Source organism: Buteo buteo, chromosome 23 (assembly GCF_964188355.1).
Source record: "Buteo buteo chromosome 23, bButBut1.hap1.1, whole genome shotgun sequence".
NCBI classification, from domain to species: Eukaryota; Metazoa; Chordata; class Aves; order Accipitriformes; family Accipitridae; genus Buteo; species Buteo buteo.
In genome coordinates, this window is record NC_134193.1 from 5,385,482 (window position 1) to 5,410,239 (window position 24,758).

At 39.9% G+C, this 24,758-nt stretch overlaps 2 protein-coding genes across 6 annotated transcripts in view; one reads left to right on the forward strand and one right to left on the reverse strand.

Moving 5' to 3' along the window:
- Positions 1–5,847, reverse strand: part of SLC26A8 (solute carrier family 26 member 8) — a 23,019-nt gene extending 17,172 nt beyond the window's left edge. The window contains exons 1-2 of one of the 4 annotated variants that reach the window (XM_075055543.1): positions 5,632–5,847; positions 2,211–2,467 (exon numbers count right to left, since the gene is read on the reverse strand). In XM_075055543.1, the coding sequence (XP_074911644.1) occupies positions 2,211–2,380 (170 nt within the window). In that variant the 5' untranslated portion in view covers positions 2,381–2,467; positions 5,632–5,847. Of the gene's footprint in view, positions 1–2,210; positions 2,468–4,551; positions 4,584–4,954; positions 5,016–5,631 lie in introns of those variants that run through there. The other 3 variants (XM_075055544.1, XM_075055546.1, XM_075055545.1) reach the window with 3 other exon arrangements.
- MAPK14 (mitogen-activated protein kinase 14) overlaps positions 5,244–24,758 on the forward strand; it is a 26,467-nt gene continuing 6,952 nt past the window's right edge. The window contains exons 1-8 of one of the 2 annotated variants that reach the window (XM_075055553.1): positions 5,244–5,548; positions 12,818–12,947; positions 16,468–16,526; positions 16,900–17,011; positions 17,549–17,578; positions 18,045–18,092; positions 18,547–18,661; positions 19,703–19,774. In XM_075055553.1, coding sequence (XP_074911654.1) covers positions 5,433–5,548; positions 12,818–12,947; positions 16,468–16,526; positions 16,900–17,011; positions 17,549–17,578; positions 18,045–18,092; positions 18,547–18,661; positions 19,703–19,774 — 682 coding nt within the window. In that variant the 5' untranslated portion in view covers positions 5,244–5,432. The remainder of the gene's footprint in view (positions 5,549–12,817; positions 12,948–16,467; positions 16,527–16,899; positions 17,012–17,548; positions 17,579–18,044; positions 18,093–18,546; positions 18,662–19,702; positions 19,775–24,758) is intronic. The other variant, XM_075055552.1, reaches the window with a different exon arrangement.

Here is a 24,758-nt window from a genome sequence, read left to right on the forward strand (position 1 = left end):
AGCGCTAGATGCATCAATTACTTGACCTCATTACCACTGCAGAAAAATAGGAGATGGTATTTTGATTTCTTCTATTCTGAGCTAGAAGAAAAACAAACACTACATCTGGGGGGCAAAAATAGGCAAGCCTATCCCACCTCTCCAAAACCAGTCAAATGTTTCCTGTATTACATTATTTAATAAGGGGATGCAAGCAAGACTTGACCTACATGATTATTTTGTGTATATGTTTTTGAATCAGAATCTCCAGTAGGTAAACTCTGACTAAACACACGGCCCTGTGCTCCTTCTTCCCCTTTTTAATCCCCTGGCAATGTTGGTGATTTTCTACTTACAAACCAAATACAAGTGATGTAGTGTCTGCCCAAGGCTTCTGGCAGCCTTGAACAGTGGCTGCGGGAACTGACCCCAGTTAACATTACAGAGTTGAGTCTCCTTCCATCATTTTATTGCCCAAGGTGACTACACACTGGGCTGACAAGTGGATAAATGAAGAAAAAATGAGACAAAATGGAGAACAGAGAAAACACATGAGATAGGGAAGTGGAAAAGAAACAGGGAAAAGAGTATGAGGAAGAAGGCAGATACAGTTCTTAGACAATGAGTTGGGGGAGGGAATAAAGAGATTTCCTTATTAAACATCAAGTGCAATGATAAAGCTTCCAATAATATTATCTATGACTTTAGAGCAAAATTCTCCCTTTGATCTCTGGGCACAACTTATTTTATTGCACCAGGTGTTTCTGGGTGGACAGACTGTTAACTCTAGATCATGTCATAATTATATACAATTCAACCCCTTCCATCAAGTGATTTTGCTTCTCCGATTCCAGAACTTCATCCAATCTCCTTCTTGCTTTTTTTTTTTTTTAAATATATAAAATGACAGCGCTGGGACAGAAGGCTATTGCACAATTTAAGGATCTTACTACTTGATGACAAGTCTTCATGGTGAATGAAAACTAGAAAACACAATAGCAACTGAAACTATGGCTCCATTTGCCTTCACTTATCACCAGGAAATTACTTTACAGCAGCATAAGTTAGACGTGACCCATAGTTTTAGGCTGCAGTCCCACACATAGCTGAGCTGATGTAAGAGCTAGTTATACAGAGAGAGGTCTGGCTCCCCTACTTTCCTTTCCCTGTGTGGTCCTGTCCCTTCTGGCAGCAGCAAGCTGTTAGATTAGCTCACCACACCTTGTGGAACCTCACCCAAAGCTAGACTTGAGTCTCAAGTCCTGCCGTGGTCTCAAAACAACAGTTTAAGTTTCAGTATACATTCACTATACATGCTGAAACAAAGCCCAGATAAATGATGAATCAGAGACTTTGTATTTACTTTCTTAGTGGGACTTTGTAGAGTAGACACAGCCATAACCATTGACAGTCCACCCTGGATCCAAAAAGAGATTCAGAAAGAAAACTGAGATATTCATAGTCAAACAAAACTAAAAGGCAAGCTGATGAATGGACTTCCTATTTTTTATTATATTTGCCTAGCTGGAAGAACATCAGGAATTCTCCTATGCTGCCAACAAAGACTGCCTTCTGGTGAGCCTGCAGCCTGCACAGCTCCTCTGGCAGAAGAGATGCTTCTACTCCCAGTATAATGCCCAAAAGAGAATTTTGGTAGGCAGGAAAACGAGGCTGTGGAAGCATTAATGCTTTATCAGTACCCTAGCCTCACCAATTCTTCCCAAAGAACACAGGAACATAGATCCAAAATAACACCAAAGCAGATCAGTCAATCTCAGTCATACCATTATGCAACTTTCCATGTGCCCAGCTAAGAGGGAACAGAAAAAGCCTCCTGAAATTTAAGAAATAAAAGTATCAAAAGGCACAAATCAGAAAAAAGCAAATGAAAGCCTGTGTCTGACAGCTGGGCTGAGGTAAACACTGCAGGGAACTATAACTATTGGCAGTTTCTCTTTACAGTGCATATATCCCTCACACTATCATAGTCTTGAAGTGAACAGACACTTTTGCAGATTGCAAATAGCAACTTCGGTAGTGCAGCACTAAACTGATCTTGCACGCTTCAGGTGCCAAGTTGCTGTAAGTGGGTGTTCTGCTTTGGTTATCAACCAGTGCAGTTCAGCATTTTAATTACCAGCTGTGGAAAAGTTAGCACCCTTTTTACACTTGGGCTTGAAGAGTGTCCTTAAGTTTCTTTACACCTGATATATTCCTGGCATAGAACTCACCTGCACTGTAGCCGTCTGTTCTCCCGAGGCATCTGTAGTGCTCCACCCAAGGTGGAGGACAGTTTTCTTTCAAAGTATGCCTGGAAGTGCTCCTCAGTCTGTATTTCTCTTTGGACCCTGTGAGCTGCTGGTTGCCTGTAAGTACCAACAGTATCCTTCTCAAGTGCCATGTTTTCCTTCTGACCACAGTCAGTCAAAAACAGAGGAACAGCAAATGCTGGAGACCATAATGAACGCTCTCTTTCTTGGTAGTGAGACTGGAAGAAAGAAACAGGGTCACTGACTAAAGTATCTACTAAAACCAAACCAAAAAGCATGATACGTGATCAGTCTATCCCAACATCATTCCTGTGAAGCCAGTAGTTACAGCAGGGTTAAGCAAGGCTCTGGAGAATTAAATCCATGAAAGATATGCTGCTCTTGGGATCAAAGAAATCAATTGCCAAATCAGTTGTAGGAACACTGTGTCCTTCTGGAACTTGTCTTGTTCCTACTCAGTAGGAAAGACCAGCCTGGAATCCCTCCATTTTGTGATCCCAAATGCAGGCCTGTGTTTAGGGAACTAAATACAGTCCCTCTCCATAAACCTACCACAGCTGAGGAAACAGTTTGAATTCTCCTTGTTTCCAATCCTGGAGGAAAAAAGCTTAGTCTGAATCACACAGAGAGCAGCTAAATATGAGGCTGTACAAATGCCGCAACTTGCTGTATAAAATTGGTATCTGATACCATTCAGGTTTTTAAATCCCCAAAATGTCTGACTCGCATTCCTCAGTATTTTATTATCAGGAAGGGGATCTGAATTCAATCACTATCACTCAGAGTAGGTAAGATGTGAGTTCCCAGAGTGAATACTGAGTAAGTAAAGGTCCAGTGCAAGAACAGATCTAAGACAAGTTCTCATACTGACAGCTGAGGCAGAAAAAAAAATTCAAATCCAGAGTTACCAAGTGAAAGTACATTTAAGAAGGGTGGTGACATGTAGGAACATATTTTTTTGCTACGGGCAGAACAAAGAAAGAAAAGAGGAAGTATAAAATGGCCGTGAGTGAGCAGTTGAGAGTGTATTTAGAATGCAATCCAAGTTTAAAGTATCAAAACCTGCAAAAAAATTCATTGGGATTTAAGTTTTCTCCTCATATTTCCTTTCCTGAACCGCCACGATCAGTTTGTACAGGTCTAGTGCTTTGCATGACTGAGATCTGCTACTTCTGATACAGCAACAGGGACTCCAGCACAGTATTTACTGTCTTGTGAGACATATCTACCAACATGTACACATGCCCCAGTCCTTCTAAACCACAGAGAGAGATAATAGTAGGCAAGTTTCAAACACACTCCATCCCTAGGGCACAGTTTCTTCTTCTTTTTACAGAGGAGATAAATCAAGGTCTTCCACAGATGAGTTTAAGAGCCATTTTGTTCATTAGCTTTTCATACCCAGTGCAAGCTTTTGAAGCCTTAGCTGTTTCTAACATCTTTGAGCACAATCACCTCTTTTCAAGGCAAAGTAATACAACAAGCAAAACTAGCAAGAAGCTAGAGTTTGCAAATCAAAGGCATTAAAAACCCCAGCACGCTAAAAAGTAGTTACTTTTTAGATGCAAGCAGTGGTAACCTTCAGCTGCTCACCCGTGTTATTTGGACTTCAGTGATGACTCACAGCAGCAGAGGACAGGGTCCCACTCTGTTACGCTGTGTAGAGAAGGGTTTTGACGTGGGAAGCCAAATGTTTTAAAAGCAGGCTTCCATATCCCATTCCAAATGTGTCTGTCCTGGATAGTACTGCTAACGAGACTCATCTTCCTCAAACTTGAGATCAAAAGCTAAGTGGCCTTAAACACAAATCCCTAACGTTATTTGCTGTGACATTCTGTACTTACTACCTGGTTAAGACACCATGGGCTTTACTCCAAAACATGCTTAACCTGCAGCACTTAATGACTTCATTGAGTCTTAGGCATGTACTTGAAAGCAAGCACATACATATCTTTGATATTGCAAGGCCTATTGCAGTATTGAGAAATAGTTTATTCTCCAAACACACAGAGAAAGATCAGGACAGTGGGAAATCTGGACAGGGAGAGCTTAGCTCTCCCCATCGTTCCTGGCTTGAAGCCCCTGGAAGGGAACAAAGTGTGAACACCAGTGACCCTGACAGGTTACCCTGCATTAGTGCTGCCTTAGGTTAAGTTTTTTTTCATCTATTTTCCTTTTCTTTTTCACCTAAAGCACACCCTAAGGGAGGCTCCGCAGGAAAGCCAAGCAGGGTTCGTGAAAAGGCGAAAAAAGGGCAGCAATTCCCGAATTTTGGCTTATTTGCGCCGTAGAACGCTCACACCGCGACCCTGCAAGCCGTGCAATACCCCACAAGGCGCTGCCCCACGCTCCGCTCCCCGGAGGCGCCTCCCCGCGGGGCAGCTCTCGCGAGAGGTGGCCGCGCTGGTTCCATATTGGGTCATCTCTGCCTTCGGCGCCTCAGCTCTCGCGAGAGCAATCGTGACGAACGATTGGGCTCCGCCGTCGCGGCGGCTGGGCCGGGGCGGGGGGGGGGGTGGGGGGGCAGTGTGTGTGAGGGCGGGGAGTTCGGTCTGTGCCGCTTGGGGCGGAGCAGAGGCAGCGGCTGTGGCGTCGCCTGCGCCGTCCTACCTGCGACGGGAGTGTCTCCCCACACCGCCGCCCCGCCCGCTGCCGGCTGGACGACCCTCCCCCGCCGCGCCTCTCTTCACCTCGCCTCACCTCACCTCACGGGGCTATCCCGCCCTTCGCTATCCGGGGGAGGGACGGAGGGAGCCGGGAGAGAAGGGAGGGGGGTGTGTGTGTGGAGGGGAGGGAGAGAAGGCGGTGACAGGGCCCCCAGCGCCCCGCTGTCAGCGCCGCCCGCCCCCTGCGGTGAGGTGAAGGCGGGAGGGGAGCGCAACCGGCCGCGCGAGGGGGCGCGCGCGAGCGGGCGGGGCGGCGGCGGCGGCGGCGGCCAGCGGGCGGCGGCGTGAGGGGACGGCGGCGGCGAGGGCGTTGCTGTTGCGGGGCCGCCCCCGCCCGCGGGAGAAGCGAGGCGGGGAGGGGAGAGGAGGAAGGAAGAAGCCGCCGCTGCTGCTGCTGCTGCTGCTGGAAGAGGAGGTGGCGGCGGCGGCGGCGGTGGTGGTGGTGGTGGTAGTGCTGCAGCCGCGGGCAGAGCCTCCCCCTCCCGCCGGGCCGGGCGGGGCGGGCTCCGGAGCCGAGATGTCTCAGGAGCGGCCCAAGTTCTACCGGCAGGAGCTGAACAAGACGGTGTGGGAGGTGCCCGAGCGCTACCAGAACCTCTCCCCGGTCGGCTCCGGGGCCTACGGCTCCGTCTGGTGAGTGCTGGGAGGGGACCGGGGCCGTGCGTGTGTGTGTGTGCGGGGCGGGGAGGGGGGGGTCGCGTCCGGTTGCTGCCCACCCCTTCGGCTCCTGCCCGGGCTCTCCGCCTGGAAACCTGCCTCGGCTTGTGGGGAGCCGCGGCGGGATGCGTGCAGGGCGGTCACCGCGGGAAGCGGAGGGAGGAGGAGAGCGGGGCTCGCTTGTCCTCCGGGGGTTCCTCTCCCCCAGCTTTTTACCAGTTCTGCAAGAAACATTTTTCCTCCCGGTTTAAGAGCGGTACTGCCGGGAAGCCGCAGTCCTGTCTCTGGAATGCGTCGGGGATTGCACCACATGGCAGGTGGCACTAAAACATTTTTGCAGGGGAAGATAATCATGTCCCAACCCCACCCCCCCACCCTCCCCCGAATGATCTCATATAGACATATTTCACCGTGCCTTCTTGCAGTTAGTAGGTGGGGGGTGGAGGGGGATGGAGGCTGGCAAGTCCCCCGTAGCTGGCTTTGCAGAGCTGAGGGCCTGGCAGCTCTTGTCCCAGTTTCTTCCTGGATCTGAAGGATAGATTATATTTGAGGCAATTGTATTTTTAACTGGAATCTGCTGATGGGCAGGGAGGGTAGAGGGAAGGCTGCGAGGACTGTTTTTGCATCCCTGACTTGTAACTGGGTTTACAAGTACCGATGTTTTCTTGGCAATAGTAGATCAACACAGGAAAACTTGTTTTATTGCTGTAGAATGACAGAATTACTGCAGTATGCACAACCTGGGAGAGTAAAGTCCTGGTATGAGACCTGCAGAAATACAGAGAGCTTGAAGATAAGAGTTTAGTTTTTAATGCTTACCTAATAGGAACAAAACATATGACAGGTTACATGTGCAAAATACAGTACTTCCTTAATTTGTAGTTTCTCTGCTGAAAGTATGTTGGATCATTAAATATAAATGAACTGGGTTGCATGCTTTGTTTAATCTTAAACACAAGGTTGTGTTGGAATCAGTTTTACATCTAGGCTTCAGCAGTCCTATAGTAGTGCTGTATAAAAGTGTTCACAGGTTACTGTGTCCTTTTATTAAGAAATGTCTTCCACACGAACATACGGTTTTTATTCTCTGTTCTTTGGCTCTGTCAGAGTGTGATCAGAATTTTCAAATATGGGTGCATGATGATTACACATCTGCTCTGCTGCTGTATTTGAGCAGGCGTGCATATTTTTTCATTAACATAATATGCAAATTTATATGATGATTATCATTTATGTTGTATCATAAGGAGGGATGCATACTGCACTCTAGTAAAGAAAAGGAGTTGCTTTGCATGTGCTGCAGTGTTAAATAAAGTTCTGAGCTGTTCTTAAACTATTGTTATAAAATTTTTAGTAAGTTCAGCTTAAATAACATGCATTTCTTAAAACTTCTGTGCCTCAAGTATGCAAATACTTATGCTTCATAAAAGACAAAGGCTGGTCAGTTCTAGTAGCAAGATTAAACAATGTACTTGCCAAGGTTTTTTAAAATAGAAGGGTAAAGTTCTGGTGAAGGAAGGGCCTTGCTGCCATAGCTGATAAATACCCCTGTAAGTGCCACAGAGTTACATAACTCCCCGAATGTAATAGGAAATGAATTCGCCCAATGCCTTGTGCGTTGTATTTTTAAGATTGACCCTGCACCATCTAGCCCATTCCTCTTCTGTTTTCCCCCTCCCACAATCTCCATTGTGCCTGTAATACTTCCAAAGTTTGTTTTCACAACCAATAACTAAAGAGTTTGCATCATGAATTTCCTGTTTTTGCTGTGTCAAAACTTTCAATGATTGTGCAACTGTTCAGATCAGATGAAACAGTTTTGTATTGGAAGCAATCTCAGACGTGTGGCACATGAATCTCTTTTCAGTCCATGTTAATGGTTTCCTGTATGTTCTTCTAGAAGTATGTTTCAGAAAAGATACAGTTCACAAAGACTAGTGGTATGGGAAGTATGTCACTTAAAAAAACAAAACAAAAACAACAAACAAAACCCCTTGCATATATAGGTAATCTTATTAAGCTGCAAATGGTGATGCATAGTATTGAGGATATGCCTGCAATGACTTGTTCTGCTCTCTGTCCCTTTAGAGATTTTTCTGCCCATTAAAAAGTTACCTGGTTTCATATGAGACACTGAGTTTGGTGTACCTATGTGTTAGCATAGTAAATTGTGGGGTTTTAACCACCCTTAAACTGAATGGTTAAATGTACTTCTGTGTATGTCTACTGCATTATTATATTAGAATGTAATAAAATGCTCTGTTGTTTATTTAGTTGTCAAGATGAGGCATTTAAAAATGAGGAATTTCTAGAAAGTGGGGGAAAAATGAATAAAAAAGGAAAGAATTAAGCCAGCAGATTAATTATTTAGACTATGGAGCTGTCTACTGTAGGCTCCTTTAAATGTCTAATGTGAGTATGACTTGGAACACCCTAATTTAAGAACCTGACTTTATTTGTAGTCAGTGGATGGAGAGAGGGAGGCATTTTCTGCAGGCAGCTTAAGTCACCTGAGGCATGTGCTTAAAGTTAGAGCAAATATTCCAGTGTTCTCTGAAGTATTGTGTGCAATCTTGGAAGAATGATGTTCAAATGGCCAGCTTGGGTATTTTTCAGGATCTGTTTTTTAGAAGCTGGAAGTATGTGGAGGTGCAAGTAGGGATTCAGTTCCAAAACTTCGAGAAACGTCGATATGTATCCTCAGATTGATCATTACTAAGTCATGTAACAATTGCTGACATCTGTTGTGTGAAATGCTATTTCATTTATTCTCACAATAGTTTTGTATATTCGTACAACATAGTGTTTTGCATGAAAAGGATTTTGTAACCAGGTCTACACTAAAACATGCGGGTTCCTGAAGTATCAGTCTTGTAATACTTCATGTAAGGAGGAAAGGGGCCTAGGTAATGCAGCATCTTGCAGTGGGAAGTTGCTGAATGGAGATGGGATCAATTGGTGAATCACAGTTTAGCTGGAGGATCGCTTCGTTTCTTGTGTGTGCTGGAGGGAAGTCTCAGCAAACGGCATTAGTTCAGCCAGCTCTAAGCTAAGCAATGAGGTGTTTTGACTATCTTTGCCATCAGTTTCTAAAATGCTGTGAAGGCAGACTCGGTATACTCTTAGGAGTTTACTTCATTGTTGTATTATTTGCAGCAGTTCTTTGTGCGTTGTATCCATACCTTTGTAAAAGAAGGGGTTTGGTTTAATTGCTTTGCAGGCTATCTCTATTGCCCTATTTAATTTGGAAAGGAATTGAACAGCCAAGACTTCCTCTTCCTCAGAATCTTGCATAAGAGTTTTTTAGCTTTTTTTGTTTGTAGACTGTCAGATTATATAGCCTGTCCAAAACTTGTGCTTTCTTCCTATTTCAACCCACAGTTGTACCAACACTGACTCTGAATTTCGTGGATATTACGAAGATACTGACATAGTTCCCCTCTTTTTAAACTAACAGAGAAACACTATGGATTTAAGAAATTTTAAAACATTAGGCTCCAGAGGAAACGAAGTAACAACACTAAATATCACCTTTGTAGTAACAGTTCCTCTGTGGATTTTTTTTTTTTTTTTTTTTTAACCAATGTGTGTCTTTTAGCCTTACTAATCCCTTATCAAAGCATGCAAGTGCCTCCAAAGTATGTATGCACTTGGAGGGACAGGTGCCTGCTTCTCCAGTAAAGTGTGGTAAATATGTGAGGAGTGATATGAAGAGAACTGTAAAACTGAGTGGGATGAAGCAGCCGTACAGGTAGGATTAGCAGCACGCGTGTGAGGAAGGGGGATTGAGTTGGAGATGGGCATGCACAGAAAAGCGGTGAGCAGAGTTCTGAAAGCGAAGGCAAGTAGTGTGAACTTCATGGGAGCTTTGTATATTAAGAAATGAAATTAGTGTAAGCATGTCTGTCCTATAGGGAGATTTTTATTGCAACTTTCTTAGAAGCAGAAGCCAACATAGCAGAGGAGGAGTAAGATTTACAACTTTTTATAGTATGTTGGGTGGGTAACTGATTGAAATGCATGTATAGACTGAACTCAAAAGTGGCTGGTGTTAATGATAAGCTGTCAGGTACTAAGAATTGTGTTTTTTCTGTCTATAACTAGGGGTGCATAAATTAATTCCGAAGGTGCCACTGAAGAGCTTGGGTATTTACATAGCTGCTAGCGATGAGCAGCATACTATTTAGCAAAATAGTCTTTACACAAAAATTAACATTTGGATTATCTAATGTTCAGATAAATTGGAGTCAAGTAATTTTGCATGTACTTCAGTTCCTCAGGCTACTTCAAATGCTACTTCTAAGAAGATACAAGCTGAATCAGTGGATAAGTTCTCTGAAATAATTGTTTTATTCTGGCTCTTACGTTCTGAATTCAGTAGAGGTTAGCTCAGAATTGTAGTTTTAGCTCACTTAGGGTGAAGTGGATGCAGTTAGTGTGCCATAGTGTAATACTATGTAAGAGGTTAAAAAATGTGGAAGCTGTGATAAATTCTGAATTTGTGCTGACCTTGTTTTAAAAGGGACTTAAAACTGTGGATCGTGCAATTTTTTCTGAATTGGGCTTTTTTAGCTGAAATATGATCAGTGTAATGCAGCTGTTTTAAGTCTGTGATGAAAGCCAGCTTAGTGTTCCTTAAAATGTTCTCCAACATGACAGCTGTTCTGTAGCTGTGTGTTCTGTACTCGTGAAAATCATTAGGCAGTTATCTATATTGGCAGAGAATTACTCAGCATGCCTTTATCTGTAGGGACTCTGTCTTTAGGCCTCAAATGTGACTGAACTTACAATTCTTCTGACTTTGAGAGTAACTCTAGATTGTGAGTGTGCAGTAATACAAAATTGTCTTTCCTGGGCTTGTGCATAATGTCATAGTGCTGGTTAAATAGTTTCTCAGTACTGCTGATTGCAGTTTTCCTTGGAGGTTATACATCTACTACAGCAGAATGATGACTTGATACAACCCCAAAAATGCCATTAAAAATAATGTGAAATTGAATTCCTTTTGGACTCTGAAACAGCTTATGTTATGTCTGGTAGTTCTGAAGTCTACTCTAAAGATAATCTTATGGAAACCAAGAGAGAAATGTGACTATGTAGCTGTGAAGGTGGTTAGTATGCAGGGGATCCCCTTCTCTTCAAGACAAAAGAAATACTGATGTATGCTGCCTTTTGTACCCAAAATGTTTGAAAGCTGGTAAAGATTCATGACTAATTCACAACTGCATGTGTTGAATTATGATGACTAATCTTATTTTTGCTCTAAGTCTTAGAAAACACCTTAAGTATCATTAAAATATTGTCATATAATTGCAGCCTGAATTAGGTATGTTTGTATATTGCAAAATGTTTGTATGTGAAGCTTAAAAAAAGTTGGATTCTATGTTTCATGAAGTGTTGCAGCTTAAATATTGGTATTCCAGTGATCAAGAAGACTTGCTGAAGATCATTTGAAATCAAGATTAAAAAATGAATGCTTAATGGGTTCTTTTGTCTGCCCAGGCTGAGTGAGGTGTAAAGGGTAACTCATGTGTGGAAGTGGTTGATAATGGGCATTCTTTGAGACAGTATGGTGGAGCTTGAGTAATTCAGCTATGGCAGTTTGGTGCTCCTGTGATTGTCTGTCTAGCTCTATTTTTGTATCTTTTCCAGAGAGCTCTTTCCACTGTGTGTATGCAGGTGTCCCTTTATAGAGAAGGAGATGCTCTTCTTCCATCATGCATTGTGGGTTTTTCCATTCTCTTGCAGGACCTAGGGGAAGGATCGCTGTTTGTAGAAACAAGCTTGTATTTTGTTTTCTATTTCTCATAAACCTTGAAGACCAAGTTCCTTGGAAACTGAGCAACTTTGTGATAAGGAGTCTTTTTGCAAGTTAATTCCAGTTAGTTGCTTTAAAAATAAATGACAGCTACAGATAGCTTCTTTAGCGGGGGTGGAGGGTAAGAGTTGTATATGCAGTTGTGGGTTTGTTCTAGGACTACGTTTGTGACTGGTTTTGAACTTTCTGTTAGTTAAGATACTTCACGCTTTATAAATATATAGCTTTGCTTTTCACTTGATGTCTATCGAGAACTAGTGCATACTCACTTTTAAATGGAATCAGGAGTTCACCCTGAATCAAAATGCAGCAGGAAAATAAACATTGTCATTCTCTGACTTTCTCCATTCCATACTTTCCGCTTGTTTGTTATCTTGAATGAAGTGTGACCTTGATTTCACATCCTCTCTTTCTCTTCCTCCTTCCTTTTTGACAAACCAGAGCTGTTTTAGATAAGAACATCAAAGAAGAGAATAAAGAGGAGTAATTTAGTTCACAGCTAAATACCTATGTTTCTTTAGTTCCTCACATATAAGCCCTAAGCTCAGGAAGATTTTATGCAGTGTATCAGAAATTTAACATAGTTCTTCATGTGTTAAATTTTTGGTTGTTTCAAAAGTATCAGGCTTTTGCTTCTTAATATTACAAATAAATAGGTTGTAATATGACTTCAAAAGATGGTTTTACAAAATATCTATCTATGTATATATGAAATTACCAAATAGGGTGGAGTTAGTCTTCATGGGTTCCAAGAAGAAACATTATTTATATGTACAGGCTTTATGTGTAAATTTCTGCTAAAGGGACAAGTTTTAGTAATGTACAGCTAAATATCACTTATTCACATGCATTTTTGTATAACAGGAGTTTAGGATTAGATGTGATTTACCAAAAAGGTTTGATTTCAGCTTCAATTGTGATTAACAACCATCATAGTTGATTTTACTAGGCACAGACCTTGGATTTTTGTATGGACTTAAACCATAAAAGATAGTATCTTGAGCATAGCATTTCATGAAGAAGTCTGTTGCATGAAAATATGTTTAGGAATACAGATAATATTTATAAGTACTCTTCCTCTCTCCAGACTTTTATTGCCATATTTATGTTTACAAGCAGAACTGTTTTTAGACAGAAAATTCATAAACATTTCTTTTTTTCTACAAAAATTCCCTTTAGTGTGTGAACAAGACTCATCTTTTAAACATTTTCTGTAGAAACCAACAGTTGTGTAAAGATGTGGGGATTTTGGGTGGGGGCGCAGATTGTGGACCAGGATACCTAGAAATTATTTTCACTGCAGAAATGGAGAAATGTCATTGACTGTGACTCAGTGTCCAGGTAGCTGCTATCTGGAGTTGCTAAGTGTGGATCTGAAGGCATTTATAAATAATTCATTTTGATAATTTGATTACTCTTTGTTGTAGTTCTGCCTTTGACACAAAAACTGGGTTGCGTGTGGCTGTAAAGAAGCTGTCCCGACCATTTCAGTCTATCATCCATGCCAAAAGGACCTACAGAGAGCTACGGCTACTTAAGCACATGAAACATGAAAATGTAAGTTGAAGGAGATGGTATGAAAAGTTGGTCTAAGGTTGGACTATCCAGTGAGCATCCATCATGATTGCATTTAAGGATCTTGTTGCATACATTTTTTCTGATACTAAATACAAAGCTTGCTGTAGTCCAAGGGATTATGATTGTAGAAAAGCACACAGATAAAAAACCCGAAACTGACATAACCAAACCGATGTAACCAATTTTGTATTTAAAAAAAATCTTAATATTTCCTAGAATAATCTAGAAATTACTGCTTAGCAGGTTCATGCTGTGTTAAGAATTAAGAACACAGGTGATGTTGCTTACATTCTCCTGCTAGCTTGCTGTAGTAAGCTGTAGTTTTTGTTATGTTAAGAATTTATTTTAAAAAATAAAATATCAAGGTTTGTTTTTAGTGTCTTGTGGAGGGTTTTTTGTATTTGTTTGTTTTGGTTTGCCTGTGTCAGAAGGGTGTGGAGTAGATATTAACTAGATTCCTGTAGGTAAAATGGGGAGGAAAAAAGGGGGTGGTGAGGAGGTGGAAATTGGATGGCTTTTTATACAAGCCATCCACTTAAATAATCAACAGAGAAACAAAATAAGATGTGACAAATGTTATGTTGAACTATTTTTTTTATATAACCTCCATTTGGTATAGAAAACAGTTGGTTGACCAGTTCTGTCTGTTTGTGGCATTAACACACCAACATATTTATACTGCGTGCTGTTTGGAGCAAAAACTATGCTATGGAGCAAAAAGTCTCATAACCTGCCCTCTGTAGAGCTGTCAGAATGTCAAGAGGACAGGAAGGCTCTTGATTTCTTTTGTCCAGGCAAACTCTAGCTTAGCAGAAGGGAAATACTGTTTTGGAAGTGAGCTGGGCAAACCTAGCACAAAAAGCCAAACAAGCATAATTTTGTTGGAAGGTTCTCCTTGGATGGTCTGTTCAGAACTTCTTCTGTTGTGGCAGTGGTGGTTGTGTGTTGTGGCTTCTAGCCACCGCAGTCAGTGTCTGATATCCCGTAAATCTTGATGTTTTTAGTGTGGCTAACATAATTGGATCTTTTGATGCATATATGTATTATTGTCAAAAATTCTTCCTCAGTGCCTCTGTATGATACCATTGTCTCAACAGTAGAGGAGGTAGCATTTGATCCTGCTTAATATCCATTCCCTGGAGTTTTTTCTGGACCTTCTCTGATAGCTGAGATATTCTCCAAACAGAAAAGCTTTGAATATCTGTTCCCCCCCCCCCCAAATCAGCATATCAATCCATTTTGTCTAAGCTAATAAGGTTAAACAGTGAAAATTAGATTGTAACTGGTGCTGCAACAGTTTTGTGTCTGGCATTCATAAATATTTTTGGATTAGTATTGCAAAGAGCCTATGTAGCTTTAAGAGTAAGAGATAAAAGGAAGTTGTTTATATATAGAAGTATTTATTATCAGTTTATCGTACCATCATCTATCTGTGGGAAGTTTATCTAGGTTGTGGTTTAAAAATCCTGCAGATGCAGAGATGTTCAGAGCCAGTTCAGGCAGGCTTATTAGTGCTAGTGTCTTGACTATTCAGATCTCGGTTCGGAAGTAGAACACTTGGTTTTACGTGGCACAGAACACACCAGCAAATCTGGAAGGTATGGCGGTTTAAGGGGCTTGAGTATAGGATGGTTTTCTATATCCTGTATCTAGTCTGGTTCATTATGATCTTGAGCAAATAAATGGACCTGCAGAGCACTCAAGTGTGTCTGCGTTATATTTTCAAGTTCCAGGAGGCCTTGTTAGCTTGAATAAAGCACAACGCTGAGCAGATGGGAGAGCAAATGGGTTTGTTGTCATATGAAGAAATTAATAAGCTCTGTGACATCCTAAAATGCTGGGAGGGGAAAGCAAAAGGTTAGGAGTTGGATTCTGAATCTGCTGGTGTTCACACTTCCTTAGAAGTGAGTCAGTGATGTGCTGCAGAATAACTGTATTTAGTGTTTGTGAAACTCGATGACCGATATGGATGGTTTGATACTGTGCTTTGTAGTGTAGCAAGATAAAAGTGATAAATGAAAAAAACCTGAAGTCTATGTAGCAAAGTCAGTTTTTGCCTCTCCATGCTAAACTGGGTGGATAATGTTGAATTTTTCCGTAAAAACTGTTACGGAAGAGTTCACCAGAGAAAGAAACTGTAAGCACGAGAATTATTATGCAGGATGGATGTGAATGTTACAGTTTGAAGATGTCATCTCTCTAGAAGTGGATTTGCTGTGATGTGTATCAAGAGAGGCAGGAAAGTGTTTTTTCTCTTCAGTTTCCTCAATAAAATGTAAACTATAATGTATAATATAGATTAGACAAAAGCTTTTACTTCCTACCTACTTGCTCTCTTCCAAAAACATAGTCTAGGCTCCCCAAAGATTTTGGCTTTAATTCTCTGCTTGAAGGTTACTTAAATGACTGTGACATCCTTGACAAGTATAAACAATGGGATAAAAAGGATGGTGCGAAGGGGAATGCGGGAATCAAACTCTTGGTTGTATGCATGCTTGAACCATTATTGAAGTTGCTGAAATGTGCGTGATGATTGTGTATCCAAGACAAGTGAGATGCTGACTTGAAAAGGGAAGAGGAGTTTTTTGGAGATGGATGAAGAGAACTAGTCTATTTCTCTCATATATTAATAAAATAAAATATTATTTGCTATTGAGAGAGGAAAATAAGGTTTAAAAGCACATTTCAGTGAAAAACAGAATAAACTTTATTGACCAGATGGATTTTTTTTTTTTTTAAATGCTGTAAATGACCTAGAAGATAATTATGGGATAAGGTATAGTTCTTCTTTTCCACAAAGTAACACATGCATGTCCTTTTGCTCTCTACTGATAGAACAGTTTAGCTGTAAAATGAAAGGTGGAGTAGCTGCTCTTTGGGTAGAAAATACAAATGACAGTGGGAAGCTGTCAGTTGTTTGTGAAAATTGGGTCCTCACTGCATTGCGCTGTTTTCCTGACTTATTTTCTGGTGTAGTTGTTATTATTCATTGCTCAAAGATCCTCAAATTTTTCTAGCCATTACTCAGTACAAGTGAAACAAATAATAGTCTCCCAATTCTGATTTTAGTATGTAAGCAACAGTATAACTAAGAATTGAGCAGGAAGCAAACAGTTTTGTCTGGTGGTTGGTTTTTTTTGTTTCTGTCATCTATTTATTTCCTGAACAAGCTTTAGTTGGTTTTTGAAATAAGGTATTCTAAACCAGTGTTTACACCTGCCTTTTGTTGTGGCTCCCATTTGATTCTGTAAGTGGATGGCTGGTGTGAAAAGACAGCTGTATATTTTTAACCTTTTTTTTTTTTAAAACACAAGAATGGAACATTTGTTTCTGATCTTGTATGAATACTAATTTGTCTACATCTGAATGATTCATGTAGTTGGAAATGAAACAGCTACTGGAATGAGTACTTTCTATTCCACAAAGGATCTTAGTAACTGTATCATGTTATACTATGAATGTATTTCACAGCTTTTTCACTTTACCATTTTCTTTCTAGGTGATTGGCTTGTTGGATGTGTTCACCCCTGCCAAGTCACTAGAAGAATTCAATGATGTGTAGGTAACTTCTCTGAAGACTGCAACAAAACATCTTTTGTATCTTCCTTGCATCTCCCAGATGATTGTAGAAATATTTGCCACCTTAATTTGTCTGCCATCATTCTCAAACAATTCTGAGTTCCAACACACAAGATAGTAGGACATCCTAAACTACTGGACTCTTCAAACTTGTTCACTTGTGTTTTCTTGACCAGTGCTGTAGGAATCGGTGTACTAATCTGCTATGTTATTTAAAGTGTTGTGATCTATATTTCATTCAGCAACATGCTTTGGGACAGTCAGCCCTGCTACTGGAGCTTCATAGAGAATTTTTATCCTAATCCTGTTGAAGCAATTGCTTCATAGCCTGCGTGTTTCCTTTTGTTCATAGGTACTTGGTGACACACCTTATGGGAGCAGATCTGAACAACATTGTGAAATGCCAGAAACTCACTGATGACCATGTGCAGTTCCTCATATACCAGATTCTTCGGGGCCTGAAGGTACTTGCACCTGTCCTACCTGAACGTTGATAGCTCATCAGTGGGAGGTGGAAGTTCTTGATGAATGTCATATCCTCAGAGATTCATATGAGTACATAGTGGGACTTCTGTAACTTCCCTAATGTATCATAGGATAACCTTTTATTATTGTTCTTTCACTTCATACCTCTTTGGAGCTCTGTATCAGTAAAGTTATGTATCATTTAAGAAGATATTTTCATACATTCCTATGGGCCGAGTCTGGAAAATTACAAACTATGCTTCTGTCTAATCTACTATGGCTATGAATCTTGCATTTCTTCAGTTTTGTTTACTTGTGGTGTTCCACTTGTGGTGGCAGTGCTCCTGGGTGTTCCTAAGGAGAGACAAAGTGAAACACCTGCCTACCTGAAACCCATAGACACACACTCGGTTCCTTCTGCAGAAAAGCTATAGCATTTAAATTGTGCGGGATGGGATAGGGCAGTAATGTCTAGTGAAGAAATGAGAAGGAGGCTACTTGGACTGTTATATAAAATTTGTCATCTTGCCTTACAGTACATTCATTCAGCTGACATAATACACAGGGTGAGTATTCATCCTAAGATTGCTTCCTGTACTGAACCAATGTCTTTAAAAAATGTAGCACAGAATCTTGCAATGCAGCACCTCTAGAAACCAGAAGAAATTTTGCGAGAATTATTTTGCTTAAACAGTCAAAAGGTTAAACATGGGAAGTGCTTGTCAAGATCCTTAGTTTCTGTTCCTGTCTATATTTGGCTTGTGTCTTTGTGAAGTAGGTTCTCTATTTATTAAATATACATCTACAGCACTGGTGTTGCACTAAGCCTTTATGCATTTTTGCTTATTTGTGACACCTCTGAGGACCACAGAAGAGATAGTTGACTCTGGGATAAAATAATTTTCCTGAGTATGGAGAGTTGATATTTACAGCCAGTTAAAATCTGTTTTCTGTCTGCATTTACATTTTTTATCTGTTAGACTTGTGAAACAACATATATACCACTGTTAATGCTGATGTTTAATTTTTTAGGATTTAAAACCTAGTAACCTAGCTGTAAATGAAGACTGCGAGCTGAAGGTAATGCAATCAGAAGGTCTGATTGGTTTGACTGTGATTTGAATGCATGCCTTGTGGATGTCCCTTGGAATTAAAGGGACAAAATAATTCCTTATGGAAATACTTTTGTGGCCCAAAGTGATAATGTCCTTCCCATCTGTAAGAGGCTGTAAGGATGTTTTTTCTGTATCTGTTCCTGTGTTTTTAATGAATCATAATGAAAGTGAAGAGTTAACAGCTTTAGTTTGGGTTTAGTTGTTTTAGAGACAAGATATCCAGATGTAATTCTGATTATTGAGTCCTACCCTGTTCTATGCTAGTTTCTTTTAACAAGTTGTGAAATTTAGTTTCATAATCTACTTTTGCAGTTGCACCACCTGTCCTCCACCCAATCCAATAACTGCCTAGTTATTTGCTCTAACTAGTTTGCATTGTTCTACTGCAGTAGTTGGTGGATGTCTTTTCTCTTCTGTAGATCCTGGATTTTGGCTTGGCCCGACACACAGATGATGAGATGACTGGGTATGTGGCTACCCGGTGGTACAGGGCTCCTGAGATCATGCTGAACTGGATGCATTACAACCAGACAGGTAATGCATTTAACTAACACAAGGCTTTTCAGTTCCTGAATTGTGGAAAAAAAGAGGTTGTCCTTTGTACATGCTCCTTTCCATTTGATCACATAAGGTGGCAGTCATGATAATTATGCTTCAGTAAGGGTGATTGAAAGAAGGAAGGCATAGTACTAGTATTTGAACCACAGTCTACCAGATGTAAGTTAAGAATCATTATGATAGCATTCACAAGACTTCTTTAAACTCAAACCTTTGAAATTGCAATCAGCAAAATATTGTCAGCACTTACCCCCTATTTTTCCTAGCACAGTGGTTTTTAAAGTAAGTGAATGGAATGTATCTGGATGAGGAGAAGGTGTGTTTCTAGGAAGCTGCTGGGAATATGCTGAAAAATGTCTGGAGTTATGGTGTGAAGAAATGCTAGAAAGTATGTAAATCTCCCTTCCTTTCCTCTCTTCTTAGCCACTTCTTCACAGTTTTGTCTTCCTCACAGTTTGCAGTTATCTTCTCAGCAACACGCCGTGCTTCCCTACAGTACTTCCAGATCAGGCACAGAGAAGAAAAGCAAATGCTGAGAATAGTTCTTGTACACGAGAGCATATGGATCAAAGAGAATAATGTGCTGCTCTGATTTCCTACTTCACTACTTGTTCTTCTTTTCCTCTTGCACGTATATGGACTTGTATCTGTAGTATAATAGTTGGTGGTTGGCTGGGTAGAATGTATGTAAGGCCATATGCAAATTCATTCCTCAGAGTTGTCTTGAACAGGTTTCTTCCTCTTTGACTGTGTAGATTCCTCCCCAGCTTTTTGGTGTTCAATGCATGTTATGCTCTGGAAGGAGAATTTGCCTGATCTAGTATTCTGTTATTTGGACAAGTTTCAGATGATGTAGCTACTGAACAGTTTCAGTTAGCTTGCAGCTTATCTCAGATTGTTTCAACGCCATAAGACTATTTAAGGATAAAGTTGTTTGTACTTGTTGGGTAGGGTGACTCTATTGAGACTGTATTTTTCTGCATTACGTTGTTTTGTTTTTTATTTTATTTTGTTCAGTTGATATTTGGTCAGTGGGATGCATTATGGCTGAACTGTTGACTGGAAGAACGTTGTTCCCTGGTACAGACCGTATCCTTTAAAAGTAATACATTTTTTTGAAATGGAAGTTAGAGATCTTCACTTTCACATACTTTACAAGCAAAGAGGTTCTGGGTTTGGTTGTGGGGTTTTTTTGTTTGCTTATTTTTAAATTAATGGCTTCTTTTACTCACAGTACGATGAGGTGAGTGATTTTGCTGCATGTGAAACAGTCACAATGTGCAAGGCAGCAAATTTATTTCTTTTTATTGTCTATTAGCATCACTAGAATTACTCACATGTTTGTTTCTGGGAGTTACTTTCCTTTAAGTTTATTTAAATTCATTGCTCTTTGAGTTTGTAGAAAATAACTGCACGGAGTAGGCTGTCTGCTAAGAATCCTCTCACGCTTCAGGTTTCTAGCAAATGTGAAGCATCACTTCTGGCCTCTCTTCTGTATCCTGGTGGTATGCTGTGAAAGCAGTGGGTTTGCAGATTCTTTAGTGCCAAGGATCTCATTCCAAATTGCTCTGAAATGTTTAGGTTCCGCTTCCATACTTGAGTGTAAACAGATTGTGAGCCTCCTTTCCCTGTGTGCTTGTATTGATGTGAAAAATCAAACTTGAATAATATCTTTTTCAAAATTACTTTTTTGCTGCACCAAAGTGGACTGGGTAGGACACTTTGGCAAATTTATGAGAGAGCACTTTGTGAGAATTGGTTATGATTTTCCCCAGGAAATTAGAACTGAGACTTGATGCAAATTGTTATACTTACAGCTTTTGTTCATTCAGCCACACAGCTTATAGGGGTAATTTACTATTGTTAAGATTTTTCATTGCCTAGAAGTTGGACTTTATTTGCCAGAGAAAATTACATTGCCCACATTTTACCAAATTTTGTTCTTTCAACCACAGTCTGTTTATTTTAATAACTTATATTAATTTATTAGTATTTTTATGTGTTAATTCAAATATGTTAGCATTTGATTTAAAAGAAAACTAGTGTTGGAAGTGCTGGCCTTCTGTGTACTATGTTACTTCTGGAAAGCATCTAGATTCTAGAACTCTTTGGCAGGGGGAAGGCTTTCATTCCAGTTTTGACACAGTTTCATCTCCCTTTTCAATGTACTTTAACTTTACCCTTTTTTGTCTTTTTCTGCCTGTCTCCATCTCATAATCTCTCTGCAAATTTGTTGAACTTGCTAGATGTTACTCTTTAGTCATCTCTGCCGTATTTTTCTGTTGTCAGGGTCAGAAGCAGAACTAACAGGGAAGTGGCTTAGAAGCTAGAAAAAAGTTGCCATATTTCTATTGGCTGATTTAGCACGTATAGTTTGGTTGGGGCAGATTTTGTTTGTTCTGTCAAGAAAAAATGAGAAATCAATAATTGTTGATTCAAACAAAGCAAAAGTCTTTAAGCCGTTGCCACTGTTTAACCCTAATAACACTTTAGATTTTAAACCTTGATACTTGCACATAAAATACTTACTAATAGGATTTGCAATATGTAAGAAATGCTTCACAATGTGTTCTTTATGAATTGAACAAAACAGTTACCTTCCAAGCCTGAGAAGATTTTTCTCCGACTGTGTTCTTAGCTGTGAATTATAGCAAATAATATCTGCAATGCAAAATAAAGTTTACCTTTAGGATCTAAATTGTTTGCTTTGTCATATCAAGATACTTTACTAATTTATATCTCCTAGCAGATGTTTGTGATTCTTTACCTGAAGTGCTCTATCTCTTTTGCAAATGACAGTAACACTTTTGAATTAAATGCTTTTTCTGTTCTGAATTGGTTAGATTTTAAGAAAAATAAGGCCCAATCCTTTCCCATTGTAAATAAAACTTTGTAGTACTATAGTTCTTAGAGTTTGTGTGTGTGTGTGTTTCCCCATTTCAAGTAACATATATGCTGTTTGATCATGAGGTTAGAACTATAAGGGGAGCAGGGTTTGTGGTTATGAATCTTGTTTGTGCATGTAACACTTATCCGAGGATCTAGAAAGGCACCAAGCTGTCAGCTTTCACTACAATTTTGCTGACATCTAAAGACAGCAAGCAGAAGTAAGATAACAATGGGTTCTAGCTTCTTCCTATCTTGGAAGGCTCTTTGAAATCTTTATATATGCATGATTTTTGGAGAAAGTTTTAGGAATTTTCCAGATGCAGATCCTGTTGGTTACTTCTGAGCTCTTGATAATTTCTTTGTACCCATAGATCTGCTGAGGCCTGTGTTCCTCCTGCAGTGTCACTATGCAATTGCTGACTTACTGACTTTGCAATTAATATTAACATGCTTAATTCAAGGTATATTTGCCATGCTTCTAGTAGCCGAGGATATAGTATATCCAAATCCACTGCCGTTCTAGGGAATTCACTTTGCAGTTGGAGGCAATGTGACTATTTCTGTGTGTTCAGGAAGCTGGAAACTGTTCCTGTTTGGCAACTGAAAATTTGACACTCTTCCTGCTTTTTGATCTCAATATGTTAATCTTCTCAACTGTATAGCTTCACATTTCCAAAATGAAATAGATAGTGACAGGATAGGTAATGCCTCCTGTTCAGATGGTTCTCTTGTTTGAAATATTGGTCCCTTTCACCAAGGATTTAGCAGAAATGGTGTGATGTTATTTACAGTCCATCAGGTATTTCTTTATATGGCCTGGAGATGCATATATTACTCGTAAGGGGCTTCAGTAGAGGCAAGCTGTACAGTTAATTTAATCTGGTAAGTAACAAAGTTGTATTCTGAGATTATGATTATGCCACTGATAAACTAATGCTGAATTTAGTTTTAAGTTCTGAAGGACCTAATTCATAGAGATTCTGAACATGGCTTGTCATTGAGTTGAAGCAAGAATTGTAGATGCTCTTAGGAAAAAAACCTGTGCTTAGCTCTGCAGGATTGTTACAATATTCCTAACTTAAAACTGAGTGTAAGCTAATTGAATTGTTCCTATTGCAATTTATGGGTGGAATTATTTGGATGAAAGTGGATTTCTAATGTAAAGTCCCTGCCGGGAGGTGAAGGGGAGCAAGATTGCGGGGAAAGACTAGTCAGAGACAAAAAGTTGAGGTAATGAAAACCAGAGTCCTTTGGGCTTTTAATGTGAGGCATAGCTAGGGGCTTTCTTTTTGTTTTTATCATATCTGTGTTATGCCAAGATCAGTTTCTGTTAAACATGTATATTCTTAATTTTGTCACAGCTCTTGTAATGTGAATGATTCATACAAATAAGTAGGAAAGTTGACTAAGTTTGACAATTTGACTTGCATAAAATGATATAAAGTACAAATAATATCTTGAATGTTTTGTACTAGTTTAGCCAGTTTTTCTGTATGTTTTAAGCTGACTGTATTCCCTTTAAACTCTGAAGAGTATTTTTATTACTGTTTTTATTCAGTAGTATGAGACTTCCATGATAACTAACCAGTCTGAAATTACATATTCTTCTGATACATCTTATTCTTGCTTGTGGTGGCAGCTAAAACAACTTCTGAACCTTGCTTGCCTGGATAAGCTCTTACAATCTTGCAATGCCTGGTACTGATGGTGATGGCAGGTTGTTTTCTGAATTTTAGAATCACTGAGACTCATCAGTTGTTGGGGGTACCTTGGTGATGGCATTTGGGGTTTGCATGCTGCGCTTTCCTTCTCCATGCACATGTGTGTTCTTTTTTCTTTTGTTTCATATTTACTAAGTCTTTTTCCTGTCTTTTAATTGCTTATGGCTCATTTCTCTGGGATGTGGTAGGCCCTGTAGTTAAATGAATACTGCAATTCAGCAGGTTATATAGATGGCAGGCCTAAAAACTAGAAGCAGGGGTTGGCTTTTGGCATGCCTATGGCAGTGCCAGTTACACATTCTGTGTTTTCTCTAGTTTATCTGAGAAGACACTGAAGCATATTACACAAGTATCTTCCAATAGCAGTTTTCCCTGGGAAAAGAGCTGACAGCAGACTGGGCAGCCATATTGTTGGCACACCTGGTGCACGTGATTTTAAATGCCTTTAAAAGAATTTAAATATTTAAACTGAGGTATGGCATGTGACTTCTGAGCATGTTAGCAGTGTGAAATTTGCACAACTGTTTCTTCCACAAGAATGAGTGAAAGATGTAAGGGCTGGTTTAAATGGCACTGAAGAAAAGCCAATTTAAATGAGCTAATTGTGGTTAGTATGGCACCCTCTGCTAATTCTACTATGCCAGTGGATATACTGATTTCATTTTAAGCATTGACAATTAAGAGTTGGCAATTCAGCAGCTAAGCTAAATCCAACTAGGTACATTGGATTTACTCTTAGGTTTTGAGTGTTTAAGTAGGTGGGAGTTGGCCAAGCAACTTGAGAAGTGAGAAATTAGTTCAGCTGTACTGACGGAGTGCTATTTCCAGGGCTTTTAATTCATTTTGTATGTAAAACTTTAGACCAAAGTTGACATTAAAAGATAAAGGTTTTAGCAAAGTATTGGTGATTTCCTTCATATACCATTTGCCAGTATTACAGACACTCTGAGGCTTTTTTAAAAAACAGGAGTCAGTTTTTTAAGTTCTTGAAGTAGTTGAATTAAAAGATACTCTAACAAGGATTGTAACTGGATCTTAAAACATCAGGAAAGCATTGATCCCAGATAAACTTTGTCTAGTAAGTAGACTACTCTTGTTAAAAGGAAAATGTGTAACTAGTTTGATATAATTCTAAGGGCAAATATAAACATTACAGACACAGTCTGAAATCACTGGTAGGTTTTGAAGGGCAGTATGGAGGATAATTCAGAGAAGAAGGGAGATTGTTCCTTTAATGGTTTTAAAAAGATACCTTGTGCCTCCTTACTGTCTTTGAGTTTCAGACATAAAACTGTGTCTTTAGTGGATTTTTTCCCTCAAGTGTATGTTTTGTCACTTATGCCAAATATTTAACTTTTCTGCCTTGTTAAAGAGGACAGCTCAGATTGGTACATGTCCTGGTGGAAGCTCTGATCTGGATAAAACATTCTTTGCATCTGCAGTGTTATGTCTTGAGAGCTTTC